Genomic DNA, 17,581 nt, shown 5'->3' on the forward strand with positions numbered 1-17,581 from the left:
AGCAGAATTAGTGAAAAACTACGCTAAAGTGATGCTATCTGTGATTACGTTGATGTTACGAGAGTTTTAAATTAATCAAATCACATCAAATCAGTGAAAATCTTGTTGTTGCTGAGCTCCAGTGGTTTAATATCTCTCTTTGCTGCAGTGATGCACAGGTGTACTAACCAAGGGTCAGAGCTGCAACAGGCTTGACACTCTCAACCAGAGAGGGCAGTAAAACTCTGCTCTGGTGCTATGTTACTCTCGAAATACCAATAGCCTACAAAAACAGTTTCTGTCCATCTGTGCTCAATAGCTTGAGTGGAAGAAGGATCAAAGATCATCATCCTCAGACCGAGCAGAGCTTTCACAAACTGGCTAAAAGAAGGAATAAATAAACGTGAAATGGTACCGTTGGTCCTCTTTGTCCTCTAGGCCCTGATTTGCCACCAAGACCCTGAAAAAACAAACAAAAAAACACAATGTCAGACTCAGTCAGACAGAAGTGAACCGTACATTACTGAAGATAAATACAGGATCCATCAGTCCACCTTATCTGTGTAGTGATCATTAATCAGCTACCTCATTTGACACTTCAACCCTGATCACTGCTTTGATCACTTATTATCTATGGCCCTAAGGAGCTGAAAAGTATGGCTTAAGAATCAAAATCTTCGACAGAGTTACCCTTGTTCCCTTCTCGCCGTTTGAGCCGGGGAATCCTGGGAATCCAAGAGATCCCTAAAAAACAAATCAACATAAGCACTGTAAGGCCTGGTGATCACTTGCATGAAAAGAAAAGTCATCCTGGATGAATACATGTGCCCGTGAGGATGATATGTGTGTCTCTCTTACCTTGGGTCCTTGTCTTCCAGGATATCCAGGAAGTCCAGGTACACCAAGTTTGCCCTGAAATGATGTGACGATGTCATTAATCATTACACTTTAATGTGAATGGATCACAACATCTGTAATTGTGTTTTAAGTATTACCAAACTGCTACACAACAAATTGTATCACAAGCGTGCCAGTGATGATTTGTTCAAATTCAGAAAAATATGCCACAATATAAACGAGAATTAGCTGATATTGTGCTCAGGTGTGCTACGGTCATATTAACATGCAATAAAATTAACGGCAAAATATCAGACGGTTAGTCACAGCAACTTACACAACAATAATAATAAAAACGTATGTGAAAATTAAATGCCCATGTTTCATTCAAATATACTTGTAATATAATTATAGAATACTGTAAACTCCATGTGTAAATGTCACATTTCACTCAAGTGCACATATGTGTACAACCACAAGAGGGCAGCACAGTGATATTTCCTGTCTAATGTTGTCAAAGAGGAGGCCTCACCATTCTAAGAAATGGAAATATCTTGGTAAAGTTATGGGAAATATCAGAATTTGTTCAGTCTCAGAAGAATTTCACTTTTGGTGAATAAGACATAAAGCAGGAAATGATGCTCCTAAGAATATCAGTAACCTATCTCACATTACTCAGAGCCAATCATGTAATCTGGTTGTACCTTCTCTCCAACTAGTCCAATTGGTCCGAGCTCACCGGGGGGTCCGACGCGACCCTTTGGCCCCTCTGGACCATCCTCTCCTCTGGGCCCTGATACTCCAAGCTCACCCTGTCAGCAGGAGCAAAACTATCAGATCAAATCAACAAAATATATACAGATATACAGAGTAATAACTCAGAAAATATGGCAAAGATATGAAATGACAATGAATAAGTCAATCAATCAATCAATCTTACCCTCTCTCCCTTGGCACCAAAATCTCCCTTAATTCCAGGGAAACCATCTTCTCCCTAGAAACACAAGCAAACAGCAAAAGACTACATCAACCTGTTTATTGAATTGAACTCAAAATCATTTTAGACAAAGACGTGAACATGTCCTGTTTTTTGTTTTTGCTAATGTGTGTCAACTAAAAATGTACACTATGCAACTGTGATTTTAAGTGAGGGTATATCTTGACTAAGTGGAAGTATTATACTGTAATGTATCACTTACCTTCTCTCCCTTGTGGCCCTTCAGTCCACGGATTCCTTGACCTCCCTACAATTAAAGCATTACATAATCAACACTGATATACTAAGGAACATTTAAGTTTGCTAAGGAACATTTAAGTTTGCACATGCAATACAAAATCCTAAAAAAAAAGTGCAAAAGTGACCTGACAAAGAAGACTTAATGAAAAAAGGAACTGAACTGACCTTAATGCCACGAGGGCCGGGATAGCCGATGGATCCCTGGGGACCGTTGGGACCCTGGAGAAGGTCAAAGAAAGAAGGACGAGTTAACATCACAATAAATGCCTCAAAGTAAGTAAGAGTGTGTTCGATGGAAGGGACACCATGGCCGGGGTGTGATGGGCTGATGACTGACACCCACCTGGTTTCCTTTGGTGCCAGAAGGCCCCTCCTTCCCTGGGTGACCCTGAGAAGGAAAGACAGAGAGCTCAAGTCTCAGCAAGGACATCCAGTGTTGGTAGATTCAACCGAATTCAGTTTTAATGATATAATCAAAGAAAAATAAGGGAGAGACTAAACGTACAGGAGGGCCGTCAGCTCCAGGCATTCCTGGCAGGCCTGGTTTTCCTGTGGGACCCTGGAGGAGGAGACAATGTGGTCATGAGTTAGAGCCCAGAGGGGGGTGGTAATGCACTTCAAACTGTTTGATAACTGCCCCAAAACACCATAAGAGAAATAACCAGTGCTAATAACTGTGTAGCTACCAAGCTGACAAGTGGGAGCTGCTTCCTTTCTATGCTTAATGTGACAGAGAGAAGGATGTGTAATTCTAACGTGATTGCCGAGTTACTTGAACTGCCATTATTAGTAGGTCGATTCTTTTTTACCTCTGGACAGAGCCTGGCTAGCAAACTTTATACTAAGCTAAAATAAGCTAATCTGCTGCTGGCTGTAGCTCACATTTAAACGAAGAGATAGATAAGTGGTATCAGTCTTTTCTCACGTTACTATTGCCAAGAAAGCAAATAAGCACACTTCACAAAAGGACTGTTGTTTTAAAAGTCTACAAGAGAAAAAGACATCAATAAAGCGTAATCATCAAACAATCCTCCTCATCCCTTTATGTATTGAAATAATCAAGAATAATAACATATGATATACAGTGCATGTTATGTTACATCTAATCTAATCCAATCAGATCTCATCTCATGTCTTGAGTATAACTTCATCTTTTTCACACCATTTGAATAACATTATCATAAAACAATACACTTATTTGTTAATGTAATATATACATACATTTACTTAAAACACTTTTAAAAACCTACATACTTTCTGGACAAATAAAATGTGATGTTAGAATATGGACTATGAAATATTTTTTGGTTTTCTTATGAACTGTAAGTCTTCCAAACTGATATATTGCAGTCTAATATCTGCTTTTTTTTAATACAAGAAATACAACAAATTGCAGATACAGAATGCTCTCTACATGCTGTGATATTGGCTATGCAAAATACCTTACAGGGCTAAAGGGCTTTTTGGAAATCTATGCTTCATAAATAAAGAGATAAAAGGTGTAAACATTCATCCTCTATTGTATAACTATTGCTTATTGAATATGTCCCAGAGCCAAATTCCTGTATTTCCTGTATTTCCTTCCTGCAGTATTTTTGTAAGTGTATATATTCTTGGTATCTTACTTTCTCTCCTGGGGGTCCGAGGGCTCCTTGAGGTCCTGCCATTCCCTGAAAAGTAACAATAAATGAATGAATGCACACTCTCAACATGACTGTTTCCTTTTGTTTTGTGTGCATGTGCACACACACATTTGCTCTTTCACACACAGTTACTTAGTGAAAGAGGTTAATATTACACAAGTACAGTATGTGATAGTGACCAACTGTCCGCGGCCTCACCTGAGTTCCTGGGGTTCCCTGCTGACCTGGAGGTCCTGGCTCTCCTTGGGGACCCTGAGACACAGAAAGAAGATAAAGTGATGACAAAGTGGAGGACAGATGAGGAAAATAGTGTCACATCTTAGAATGACTCATAATAAAAGGTTTTGTGATACAATTACAGCCACTGATAGTAATCATCAGCTGATTCAAAAGTTAAATGATAACATGGTGGACAACTTAAAGTGACACTGACCAGGTTTCCCTTGGGACCGTGGGGCCCGTCATTTCCTCGTACACCCTGAGAAGAAAAGAGGATGAACAGAGAAAAATCAGAATGGAAATCTGAACAATGATGTCAACAATTCAAACACAGTTGCACATACTAATGATTAAGTCACTTTTATATTACTAGGGGAATTACTAGAATTGTTGGGACTTTATAAATTATAGAGTGTGGTCTAGACCTACTCTATCTGTAAAGTGTCTCGCGATAACTCTTTGATACTATAAATAAAATTGAATTGAATTAAATATTCAAAGCAATTCTTTTTTGGCTGCCTGCTGTAGGAACCGATACGATCCTTGCTAGTCTCTTCCTTATTGCTCAATGGCAATCACAGCAAATTAGAGATGTTGGTGGGAATCAGCACTTAAAAGCTGCAACTTAAAAGGGAACGCCAATGATTTTACCCATACATGTATGTTTACAGGTCTTAAGTAGTATAAAGCTACTGAAGCTGATAAATGTCCTCAAGTGATGCTGGCTCACCAGACCTCTGTAGCCCGCTCTTCAGCTCTGCTTCAGGTTAGCGGCTGGAGGCTACATTAGCTGCTAGTAGGATAACACACCTCAATCTCTGACCAACTGTCAGAAAAATCGGGTGGGGGGGGGAAAAAAAAAAAAAAAAAAAAAAAAATTTTTTTTTTTTTTTTTTGATCCTTTTCCAAAAACTGTCTGTGATTCAAACAATGTTAAAGGAGTGCCTGGCTAAATCTTTGGAGTACTATTTTAAGTTCTGGTTGAAGAAGTACTCTGATGTTTTACTTAAGTGCTCATATTATGCTCATTTTCAGGTTCATAATTGTATTTAGAGGTTATATCAGAATAGATTTACATGGTTTAATTTTCAAAAACCACCATATATTTGTTGTACTGCACATTGCTGCAGCTCCTCTTTTCACCCTGTGTGTTGAGCTCTCTGTTTTAGCTACAGAGTGAGACATCACACTTCTGTTCCATCTTTGTTGGGAGTCGCACAAGGACTACTAGCCAGTCAGAAGCAGAGTATGAGGGCGTGCCACGCTAGCAGCTAGGTGAGCATTATAACGTGTGTTACAAAGTGACGCACGTTCGTCACGGTAGTAAAGGCTGGACTACAATAGAGCTGTTTGGAGCAGTTTGTGAATATAATATGAGCACTTTAAGTAGAAATAGCAACACCACTAGAAATACTCTGTTACAAGTAAAAGTCCTACATACATTGTTTTTGCTTAAGTAAAAGAACAAAAGTATTAGCATTATTTACCAAAAGTAAAAGTACTTACTATACAAAATGGCCCATTTTAGAATCATATATAAATGAATATTACTGGATTATAATTATTGATGCATTAATGTTTGTTCATCACTTTAATGTTTCGACTGGTATAAGTGGAGCTAATTTGAATTACTTTATATATTTCGGGGTTGCTTAACTAATAATAAATCATCATTTATTAGTTGATTCAAAATTTGTATTTAAATCTGCAAAGTAACTATGGCTGTCAAATAAATGTAGTGGAGTAAAGAGTACAATAATAATCTCTGAGATGGAAAGGAGTAGAAGTATAAAGTAGCATACAATTGTACTTGGGTACAGTACTTAAGTAATATTTTACCACTGTTTAGGGCAGACCTCAACCACAGCCAAAACAACTCTAGTAGATATAAATATATGAGTCAAATGGACACTTGGGACTTGGCTGCCTAAATCCTGGGTGATACTGGGTGTCTTGGTATCGTTTTGAGGTGATTGTGGGAACATTATGTGTTCATTTTTAGATCACTGGATATCCCCGTCTTTATATCAGGTTGCATGGTGTTGTTTCAGGAGGTGCTGTGGGCATTCAGTGGTCACAGACGGATAAAACAATGCTCCTAAAATAAAAGCAGCACAATGTGGTTTAAAATTGTTTTTACTGGGCGCCCGGATAGTTCAGTTGGTAGAGCAGGCGCCCATATATAGAGGTTTACTCCTTGACGCAGCAACCTGTGGCCCTTTGCTGCATGTCATTCCCTCCCTCTCTCTCCCCTTTCATTTCTTCAGCTGTCCTGTCAATAAAGGCCTAAAAATGACCACAAAATAATCTTAAAAAAACTTTTTACTCACAGGAGGTCCAGAGATTCCAGGAGGACCTTTGGGTCCGAGCAAACCACGAGGTCCCTAGACACAGACACACACACACACACACCGCACACACACACACACACACACACACACACACACACACACACACACACACACAGTCAGTCAGTCAGTAATCCAAGTCATATTCCAACAGCCTCACAATTTTGATAATCGAAAAAAAATCACAATATAGATGAATATAAATGGGAGGTCAAAGGTCAACAACAGTTACAGCTGCAACATTAGCATCGCGAAAAACTAATGATTATATTGTAATGACTGTTACTGTTTGTTGATTAAAAAAACAAGTATTTGTAACAAACTAAATGGACAGATTACAATAATTTGGTAGATGGTGTACCTTTTTAAAAATATTTTTTGTTTAACAGAAATATTACATGTGTAATTGATATAAATAGAAATGTATATTCTTATTATTGTAAAAGTCTATTATTTAATTGTAATTCTCTTTAAATGCCATCTCTACTAGGGAGACATGTTTGATATACTACTTTCTTGGAGGCAGGTGTATAGCTGGATTTTAAATTCATTTTAAATTAAAATATTTCTTCCCACAAGACAAAAGCTTTTCAGATGGGGTTTAAGAAAATAAGCAGAAATGTTGTTTTTGTAATGGTGATATTGAGAATACAGTATGATACATTTATTTTGGTTTTGTCCTCATGTTGAGGTGTTGTCAGGGGATTATAAAGAGATAGCGCTTAGTATTCTATTTCCTTGACAGTGTGTCTAATAATACTTGGAGACCTCAAAAATGGTAGCTCTCTTGTCTTAAATACTGTTGTACATGCACTAACACTTTTTTGATGTGAAGAGGAAAAGAAAGTCTAATTTATCTGGCTCTTCATTTGTTTGTCAGACATCATTTTATTCCACAGGACATCAATGTCAGGTGTAGGTCTGGATGTTTTTTTTAAGGTTTGTTTTGTTTGAATGTACGACATACGCCACTTATAAAAAAAAACAGTGGTCACTTTATAAGTTATGGCAATCCAACTGTTTTACCATAACGTCTACTTTTATGATGACGATAATGTTCAGGGTCTTTTTTTGACACTGTCATAGAGGTGTTAATGTAGTTATATGTTTCAGCATTGAGGTCATATAGTTAGTAGTGTTGTTTTACTGGACTGCAATATATTGAGAGGTCTTTCTAATATTCTGCCCCCTGCCCCCCTTATATGTGTAAATAGGGACAAAACTATTTAGAACCATCTCTCATTATAATGTAGTCCAGTTCAACACCACTCTTAACTATGACCTCTGTAATAAATATATTAAATTTACACATTTCAGACAGTGTCAACAAAAACAGAACATTATAGACTTTACACAGGTAGAATTTATGGCTGAGCTGTTGTAGTGGATTGCACAGGTGCACCTAATAAAGTGGCTTTTTTTATAAAGTTTGTAACATTTTGAATGTTTATATATTCTGGCTTACTCATAGGGTTGATGTTATTAATGAAGCTGTACATCCAGACATCCATTTCTAGAAAACTACCATTTCAGTCTGCACATGTTTCTTGTAGACTTCCTTGTAGAAATCATTGCACTATACAACTGGGAGTGATCCTGGCAGTACTTCTACCTCTCCATCCCTGCCTGACACATAATTACAGTGAAGAACTCCAGCTATTTAAGGAATTATTGCTCTGCTGAGAAACAACAGGTGGGAAGGTAGAAAGATGGATGCACAGGGATGTACAGTATTTTGGGATGCTGTTTATAACTGAGACTTATAGACAAGAGGGAAAGATTTAAAATCGGACTGTGTTGGCATTGAAACACTCACTGGTTCACCTGGGAGACCCCTGGGTCCAATGTCTCCGTCGTCTCCCTGGAAACCCACACAGAAACAACATGTCAAGGATGTAAAGATGCTGATTATTATCAGTTATGGAGTGACAAAATGACGGACGTTTTTGTTTTCTCATATAGTCGTACCCTCTCTCCGTCCTCTCCTTGAGAACCTGAGGGTCCCATTGCTCCTGAGTCACCCTGGGGAGATGAAAGAATAGCGGAGTAAGGAATACGAACATGATTTAGCTCTGCTTACAAACAGATACCCAAGTGTTAAGGTTCTTATAAATATGAAACACTTGTGTATGTCTAGGTAATGTCTGGTTATAAATGGCTGTATTGTTATTTTATGTTTTTGATATTGTGTAAAAAATTAAGGAAATCATAATAAACAACAACACGCAAAATCTTCTTTCTACTACCACTATCACTCTTTATTTATTTAAACTTAAAGCTGGAAGTAAAGTTATTTATCGCTGACTGCATGAGAGCCCAAAGTGAGCTCAGTACAGAAGAAATTGTCAGACGAGGAGAGATTGCTGAAGTTCCATCTACACTTATCTTGTTTCTGATTCTATTGATTACAGGACAGTCTTTACAAGACTAAGGGACAGGAAACACAAAACTTGCTGTAGTTAAATCATTACTTTATCATTTAAACATATCAAATCCTTTCATCTGAAATTCTGTAAATCAACAGAGCAGATTCAGAAATCTTTTAAATAATGTTTAATTAATTATATTTATATACAAAATAATGTATTTTTTTTTTCTTTTCGACTCACCCTGTGTCCTTTGTCACCGGGCAAACCAGGAAGGCCATCAAAACCACGGTCACCCTGAGAGAGACAAACAGACATGCAAGGTATTACTAATGCATTGTAGTAAATATAGAAATATATCACAATTGGAGACGATGCATTAACACTGAGTTTAAACTTTTGATATGTACATAGCTGTGGACACCAGAGAAAGCGTGAGATGCTCAGTTGGACTTTATTGTCAAAGCAAGACTGGCTTAATCATATTCCTGCGTAGCCTACCAGGTTGTACATTTATCATTTCACAAATTCACAAGGAAAAAAACTACAAGCATTAAAAGACTCAAGAGTGATTGGTTTAATATTTAAGGCAACATCACAGTTAATGTCAGTATGAATGTGCACTCAAATGACACCACCATTTCATTTTTCATATAGGGGGATCTTTTCCAGGACTTTTAAATAGAATGCCAGGTCAGCTATGAACAAAGAGCGAAAATCTCAAGCCAACAGAGTTCATTTTGACGATGCCCATAAAGAAATGAGACTAACGAAAGGAAAGGTTACCTTAGATCCAGACTCTCCTGGCATTCCCCTGGCGCCATCAGCTCCGGCACGGCCCTGTTAGGAGACAAGCAAAGGAAGAACAGGTTTTAAAAGTGATTTGTATATCAGACACAGTTGTACCACTTGCCAAACACCCATGATCTGTTTTTTTACAGGGCATGTTTGGCAAAGACAGAGATCATTTTAACAGGGCTATAGGAGAGATCCACCTATGAAAACAGTTGATTCCTTGTCTAAAAGACATCTGGAGGTATAGGTCGAAACATCTGCACCATTCACTTAGAATTTACTCCTTGAGAAACAGCAGTTATGTCCTGTGTACTTTGAGTCAAACAAACAATAAACAACTTAAAGACAAACCAGCCATTTTTCATACTCACTCTTCGTCCTGCTTTGCCTGGAGGTCCCATTATACCCTGGGATCCCCTGGGGCCCTGAGAAATGAATTACATGTCTGTGATACATTTTTGTCATTGAGTACACTAAGTTCAATAATAACATACACAATATTGTACTGTAAAAGGAAGGGTTATTTGTTTTGTGGTTTGACATACACATTATTTTAATTATTTGATTTTGAGGTCAAAGTTCAGGTTCAGTGTTTTTACCTGAGGGCCAGGGTCTCCACTCTCTCCCTTCAGACCATTACTTCCTGGATTTCCCTGAAACAGTGACAACAACAATCATCATCATCAGCAAAACTATTTATTGTTGCAAGCCCCTTAAAGTGCTCGTATTATGCTTTTTGGCTTTTTCCCTTTCCTTTATTGTGTTACATATCTTTTTGTGCACATTATAGGTTTACAAAGTGAAAAAGGCCAAAGTCCACCCCAAAGGGACTTACCATCTCCAACAGAAAACACTGTTCACAAACTGCTCCAAACAGCTCTATTGTAGTCCAGCCTTTACTTCAAGACATTGAGACGACCGTACATCACTTTGACTAACACGCTTATAATGCTCGCCCTAGCTGCTAGTCGTCAACCTCATTCATACTCTGCTTCTGACTGGCTAGTAGTCCTTACCTAGGTACTGCGCATGTGTGATGCCTCACTCAGTAGCTAAAACGGAGAGCTCAACACACAGGGTGAAAAGAGTAGCTGCAGCAATGTGTAGTACAACAAAAATAAGTTTTTTTTTGAAAATTAAAAGTAAACCTATTCTGATATATATCCTCAAATACAATTATGAACCTGAGAATGAGCATAATATGAGCACTTTAATAATCAGAGAAAATAATTTAATTAAAGGGACATATCAACAGACCTTCAAGAGACCAACAGTATAATGAGATCTGAATCCTTGTTTAGGTCCAGGTTTTTGTATTGTGTAGTGTATTGTGACATTTGTTAGCAATGACAACAGCAGACTGAACAGCTAAGGGTCAGAATGACAAATAACATACCAGTGGTCCAGGGCGTCCAGTGAATCCCATTGGTCCAGGAGGTCCTTTCAGGGCCATCTAGAGACAACATCTCAAAATCAATGATGATGAAGGCACATGGCTTCTTGTAATGTTGATGATGAAGAAAAGAAAAGTCTCCTTTTACACTCATTATAAATCTCCCTGGATGAGAACATAAGCTATATGTTTAAAATCTAAATGTAAAAAGTAAGATGTTATGAAGGTTTTCTCTGCTCCGTTTGTGTTATGTGCACTCTTTCTTTTTCTTGCGTATTACATGTTGTTATGTTTCATGTATTTACTTCGGTAAGGGAAGTGCCTTTTTTAATATCAATAGCAAAGTAAGGCTAATGTCTAGCGAATTATATGTGCATACACGTTGTTATCCATCTCCAGACACAACGTTTTTCAAAGATGGCAACACTCTGGGGCAATGGGCGAAGCATTAAGACTCCACTGATGGATCCTTGAGGACAACTAACCGTACACTGGAAATGGGAAGTAAAAGTGATGACTGACCCTGGCCTGAGACAAGATGGCTGCGGCCTGGGCTTCCTGTGCAGAAACGACAGGACCCTTATCTCCTCCACTCTGACCAAAACGGAACTGCAAAAAAGAAAAGAAAAAAAGCATTTAGACATCTGAGTGGACACTGTGCCTAATTAATAGTAGAGGATAACTGTTGGAGAAATTGATTATAATTTATTAACAAAACATTCGGTTGAATAATTACTTGAACTAATAAAGAGGACAAACTAATAAAAATGATTAGATCAGTGAGGATCCTCCAACTTATTGGTCTTTGAATGGTCTCCAAATATTTAAAGAAAATACAGCTTCAAGGCATTATAACAGATATTTGTATTGAACATACAGACTTATACAGAATATTGAACTAGGGCCAATGCTAAAAATGCCCATTTTGGAGCAAACATCACATCACAATCACATTATTTGACAGTATCCCTTTCTAAAGAAGGATCAAAAGTTAAGGCTGACTCACAGGCAGCATGACTGAGGTTCCAGGAGGTCCAGGGACTCCGTCAGCTCCAGCCAGACCAGCCTTACCAGGAAGGCCCTGCAGGATGGATAGAGGAAAGGGTGAGCTGGCGGGTTGAAGGAAAGAGTGGAAGTAAAATATGCTTCTTTCGCACAGCGCATTTGCAATGACCAATAATGTTTCAGAATTGTCTGTGCACAGATTCGGCACTAATCTCTACAAACCTGAACTTCTTCAGATAAAATGAAACACTCACCCTCTCGCCAGGATCACCGACAGAGCCAGGAGGTCCAGAGGAGCCGGGGGGGCCTGTAGGACCCTGGAAGAGGTAGGGGGAAGAGGATATAAGTGGAGTACTAATGTAGAAGAGCAAACTACAGGAGTATAAATGTAATGTTAAGAGGTTAGTTAAATATCTTATGGATAGAAACACAGGAATAATTATCATTTACTTACAGCAGGTCCCTCAGGTCCTGGAGGTCCTTCAATCAGCATACCCTGCAAAAATCAAAATAAAGTCAGAAATTTTACACAAGAGAAAATCTCAGAAAAAGAACATATAAGTGTGTACATTGTAGAAAGTCATTACTCCATTATAAGTACATAAGTATTTTGTTTGTTTTTATGAAAAACACATTTGGCTCCTACTGGAGAGATCTGTCCCGGGCTGCATTTCAGGTTAAATAACTTATCTTAGCATTTTAGGACTGAAATATGCACTAAAAAAAGAAAATCCGCTTGGATGACAAATTGAAACATGTTTAGCCTTTTCTACAAGGACAAGAAGCTTAGGTTGGTTTGTCATTCAGTCTCTGGATGGGCATGGTTGCAGCCATTTAAACTACCAGCTGTCTAATCTATAGGATGTTTGTCAAGCTCCTCATTGGAAATTGACAGCTGGTCAACAGTATAATGACTCATTAGCACCAATTGAAACAAATATGGGACAGTGTAGGTAATCAGCTGTAGGTATGTCCTGTGATTGTATATCAGAATATTATATTATACTATAAGAACAGTATTGTTCTTCTACCAAAACGGTATTCTAAAAGGTGAATATGTGTTGAATCACACCCTCAACTTGACGTGGCAAATCTATCTTGAATTACAGTTGTAAAAGCAAGATGTTGACTGGAGGGTTACTGGCGCAAACCCATGGAGCTTCTGGGAAAAGTGGCTGGGAACAAGCTAGTTTAAATACACCTGCTGAGGTAAAGCTTCTTAAAGACAGTGACTCACAGGCTCCAAGACAGCAGGTTCTCCTTTGTCTCCTTTCTGGCCTCTGACGGCGGCCTGAGGAAAACACACATGTAGCCAACAACACAGCATAGTCAGTATAAAGGTACTAACACACATACATCAAAAAATAAATAAATAAAACACACTCATGGAATGCAGATTTGGCTGCATGCATTTGGACAGCAGGTGCACACTTACACAAGACACCCACATTAGTTTGCAACATTGTATCAAACATTATTATGCCAGTGTTCTCCAAACTGCTGGTCCATTACTTGCATATTTGTTTTTGCATAGATACAGAGAATGAGGTTGGCTTAGCAGCTCTAAATGAAGCCATACACTGAGATAAACGGCATTCAAGACAAAAGATGCAGCAATTGGTTACTGCTGCACTTCCAAATGCCTCTTTATGCAGTGTATGTGACATTTCAAGTTATCATTTATGTTTTTAGGATCCCCAATAGCTTCTACTACCAATAGCTATTCATCCAAGGGTCCTGAGTTGCTCACTATACACCGTATAGAATAAAACCAATTTCAACCAATGATGTGGGGACTACGTCTTGGTCCTTAAAGTATTTGAAATGCATTCAAATACAGGTTTCTCTTTGATTGATTGAGCTTGCCTGGCATACAATTGTATCCATGAATATTACATGGTATATTGGCCATTTTAACACTTTTGGTTGGGGGACTAAAACAGGTGTTAGAAATCAATACATCAAATGAATACAAGGGTAGACTGAAGGTATATTTTTAGAGTCAAAATAGGTTGCATTAGTCAAAGTTGTAGCTGGTCCTCCTGAGGTTTCTAAACAGATTTTATAACGTTTAGGTCTGTCTAAAATCCACAGTTATGTGTTAAAGTGAAGGTAATTATGGCTACATTCTCTATCCCAGTGTTTTAGGTAAAGAGTTATACAGTCCTAGGTGTGTTCAAATTAGCCACCAAGGTTAAGAAAGTCCCAGAGTGGTAAAAAACTAAACACACAGAAATAAATGATGTGTTTCCAAAATGGCCTTTGAGAGACGGCAAACTCAAGTCATCTGAGAGGACATTGAATACAATTTGATTCAGATTTGGTTGAAACTGATTTTGTGGGGTTTTTTTTGCCTCTGAAGCAAAACGACTTACGCCTCCCTCGTCTGTCACAGCGGACAGGGCGGGGCCCATGTTGGCTTCGACCTCTCCAGTCTCCAGCATTGGCTCATTGTAGTCCTTGTAGGAATAGTCGTATTCCTTAAGGCCCACGTCCACATACTCCTCAGTAAAGGCCTCCTCGCCCACACCGCCTGCCTTGGTGGCATCTACCTCCTCTCCCACCAACGTTGTCTCCACCTGGGGCTGGGTTGTGTTTATCAGAGCCGCAATGGGGTGGATAGAGGGACCCGGGAGGATGTATCAAGCAAAGGGAAATAAAGATGCAAGAGGAAGAAGGAAGGAAGAGGGAGATGTATGAATGATGGGGAAACGTTAGTAAAGGAAAGAGAAATATAGAATGAATCACCAGGGGGAGTAGAAGAAGGGGGCATATATAGAAAGAAGTGAGTCTTACCTTGTGCAAATAAACAGTGACATAGGGACAGAAAACAAAAAGACAACTGGCAGACTGTGGTATCAGTCATTCATGCTTAACTTCAGTCTGATTCTTTCAGGTGAATTACGGATTGGCAGGATAATCCTGCGACTTTAGATCTCCTGTTAATCATTTATTGTTAAATTTATAATAGTATGTTTCCACTAAAGCATATCCTCATCAGCTTGTGTGTGATGACCCAACACATCAGCTTGTGTGTGATGCCCTGTCCAATTTTGCTCAAATATATTATCTGACATTGTAAGCGTTTGGATTAATGTCATGGTTTTGCGTGTCTAGTCCCTAAACACACAGAACTGATATGAAGCACTTTGTGAAAACAAGCTGCTGCTATGTGCTATGCTATGCAAAGCAAAAACTATGTTATTTTCTATTTTACTTACCATGGGTGTTTTAAAAACAAATATCCAGTGGAATTATGCTGTACCGTTATCTCATATAGAAATGCAGTAAATACAACTGAAGCCCTTTTACAACAAATTGTGAATAATGTGTATATTTGTTACAAAAATATATACCATATAGAACTGACACAATTCTCACCAAAACATTAGCAAAAACATCAGAATTGGAAAACAGAACAAAGTCATCAAATTCAGCTAATATAGATGATAAAATGGTAATGATGACAATATGGATTATTGCCAAAATAAGTGAACTGTGAGAAACAGATCAGAACTGTGAGACACTCAGTCTCAAATTCTGATAGTTTAGGGCTGTAAAAGTAAGCCACAGCAATGACTGTATTCTTTAGTTCAGTTAGATTTGTCTCTCAAACCAGAATGCATTATATTCATCTCCCTTTGTTGATGTGGTTAAAACTGCATATCAAATATTCTTACGCGTATCCCTTTTTCACAAGATCTTTGTTCTTATGTCAAGATCACAACCTGATCAACCAAGGGTCTTGAGATGAGAACAGGAATCTTGTTGTTAGGGGGAAAAGGGATCCACATAAAAATGTTTGATGATACAAGCAGATGAATGTGGTGCATTCTCTTTGAAAATGTGTGTCTTGTCACGTGGCATCGGTGCCAACAAAACATTGTTGTGTGGTTAGAAAAGTATAAAGACAGACACAGAGTTATAACTACTTGGTAAAACTACAAAGACTGGGCTCACCACCACACAGGTATTACACTGTCTTCTTCCTTTGTGGATGGATGTTTCTTGTTTTGAGGCGAGTTATTCTTGTTTTTGTCACGTTGTGCTAATTGGTAACTTCTGTTATTTTTGTATTTTCCTGTGTAAATGAAAGGTCCCATATTACGCAATTGTTTTGGTGCATACTTGTATTTTTGGTTTCTACTAGGACATGTTTACATGCTTTAATGTTCCAATACAAATTATTCTGCTCATTCTGTTGGTCTGAATAAACCTGTATTCACGCTTTCTAAAATGCTTTGTTTTAGCTTGTCTCTTTAAGCCCCCCTACAGAAAAAAGCCCAGTCTTCTCTGATTGGTCAGCGTTTCCGGGTCTTCTGAATCTGCGCTCTCTGCGTCGCTGCACCGTCATTGCAGTCGGGTAATAACTGTAACGGCACTGTAGCATGACTTTCTACCTACAGTATATATAGTATAGTTGTGACATCAGAACTGTACGGAAGTCCTGAAGGCTTGATAAAAGGCATCATTTCTAAATACGGGCTGTGTGCATTTCTCTGTGAATACAGCGTTTTGATACTTTCACAGTATTATAGCACCTCGACTGGCTTTATACAATATGGGACCTATAAGCAAATATATCTGGAGACTTACATTTATGTTCTTTTTTTAATTTAGGTTTCTTTATTCTATCAGTCTTCTTTGACTATTTCATCTTCTTGATCTGTGTCACTATCCAGTGTGTAATTTTCTTGTTACCTGTACAGGGACCTCTTCTTGTCCAATCACCTCACCCTCTGGCACCGTCTCCTCATAGTAATAATCAGTCTCTGTAGCGGTGTGGCCAGCCTCGGAATATTCAGTATCTACATCCTGATTGGTCAAGTTGACAGGAATTGGGGAGCAGGGAGGAAGTAAGCAGATTTTAATGGGAAAGCGTGGTTAGTTCAAAGTCTGCTTGTAAGAGATGATGAGTTAAAAGTGGAAAAAAATGGAACACATCCTAAAATTGTGTTTGCCAAAGAATATCTTTACTGGCAACTCACATTTTTAAAGTTGTGAAGATCCATTTTATAAAAGAAATTTCAGGTAGAATCTCAATGACTATACATCATAGCCATATGCAAGATTTAGGGAGTCATTGAGACTACTTTGCTGAGATTTCTTTTTATTGTATTGTTGAACATTTTTTTGCTTTTTAAAGCTCACAAAGCCAATATTCATGAAAGGGTGAAGTCTGCTCTTATTGGAAGTAAGTAGGACTGAGAGCCTCTATCCATCCCTAAAGATGAAAACATCATTACTTGATGCTTTGGGATGTCTAGTGTAACCCAAGACCAGAAAACAGAGAGACAACCCCGATTAACAGCCTCACAGAACATAATTCAGTTAATTCAATGTAACACATTCTAAGAATTTCCCAGAACCCACTAATAACCATGAACCCATACAATGTCATTCAACCTTGAAGCAGCTTCATAGTAGACTATACATTGAATTCAATGTAACTTGTAATGAAAGCACACTTGCTTTTTAGTTTCTGTGAGGCTGCTTTATTCATATTTGATACAAAATATGGCCAGATAAAGGGACACGTGTCAGAGAGAAAACACAGGTACTTCAAAAACAAAACAAAGAGAGGCAATGACAGAGTGACAGAGGAGATTTGTTGTGTTGCTTGTAATGTAATGTAATAGTATTTGTGTTTTCTCAGGTTTAGTTTTTGTGCCACAGAAATCCATGCTCATTCATTTGACTGGTTCGTTAATGGTTTCCCCTGAAAAGAAAGAGACGGAGTGCTGAAGTGCATTCAGGTT

General features: G+C 38.3%; 1 protein-coding gene across 5 annotated transcripts in view; it reads right to left on the reverse strand.

The window, feature by feature from the left end:
• Window positions 1-17,581, reverse strand: part of col11a2 (collagen, type XI, alpha 2) — a 50,833-nt gene that overhangs the window by 11,233 nt on the left and 22,019 nt on the right. For 2 of the 5 annotated variants that reach the window (XM_039820738.1, XM_039820741.1), the window contains 27 exons: window positions 16,524-16,637; window positions 14,198-14,407; window positions 13,060-13,113; window positions 12,277-12,318; window positions 12,077-12,139; window positions 11,824-11,898; window positions 11,340-11,426; window positions 10,821-10,877; window positions 10,024-10,077; window positions 9,796-9,849; window positions 9,416-9,469; window positions 8,873-8,926; window positions 8,232-8,285; window positions 8,080-8,124; window positions 6,246-6,299; window positions 4,130-4,174; window positions 3,895-3,948; window positions 3,679-3,723; window positions 2,559-2,612; window positions 2,397-2,441; window positions 2,219-2,272; window positions 2,016-2,060; window positions 1,757-1,810; window positions 1,521-1,628; window positions 838-891; window positions 670-723; window positions 395-439 (listed from right to left, as the gene is read on the reverse strand). In XM_039820738.1, coding sequence (XP_039676672.1) covers window positions 395-439; window positions 670-723; window positions 838-891; window positions 1,521-1,628; window positions 1,757-1,810; window positions 2,016-2,060; window positions 2,219-2,272; window positions 2,397-2,441; window positions 2,559-2,612; window positions 3,679-3,723; window positions 3,895-3,948; window positions 4,130-4,174; window positions 6,246-6,299; window positions 8,080-8,124; window positions 8,232-8,285; window positions 8,873-8,926; window positions 9,416-9,469; window positions 9,796-9,849; window positions 10,024-10,077; window positions 10,821-10,877; window positions 11,340-11,426; window positions 11,824-11,898; window positions 12,077-12,139; window positions 12,277-12,318; window positions 13,060-13,113; window positions 14,198-14,407; window positions 16,524-16,637 — 1,728 coding nt within the window. The remainder of the gene's footprint in view (window positions 1-394; window positions 440-669; window positions 724-837; window positions 892-1,520; window positions 1,629-1,756; window positions 1,811-2,015; window positions 2,061-2,218; window positions 2,273-2,396; window positions 2,442-2,558; window positions 2,613-3,678; window positions 3,724-3,894; window positions 3,949-4,129; window positions 4,175-6,245; window positions 6,300-8,079; window positions 8,125-8,231; window positions 8,286-8,872; window positions 8,927-9,415; window positions 9,470-9,795; window positions 9,850-10,023; window positions 10,078-10,820; window positions 10,878-11,339; window positions 11,427-11,823; window positions 11,899-12,076; window positions 12,140-12,276; window positions 12,319-13,059; window positions 13,114-14,197; window positions 14,408-16,523; window positions 16,638-17,581) is intronic. The other 3 variants (XM_039820740.1, XM_039820742.1, XM_039820739.1) reach the window with 2 other exon arrangements.

This window comes from Perca fluviatilis, chromosome 13, assembly GCF_010015445.1.
Source record: "Perca fluviatilis chromosome 13, GENO_Pfluv_1.0, whole genome shotgun sequence".
Lineage (NCBI taxonomy): Eukaryota > Metazoa > Chordata > Actinopteri > Perciformes > Percidae > Perca > Perca fluviatilis.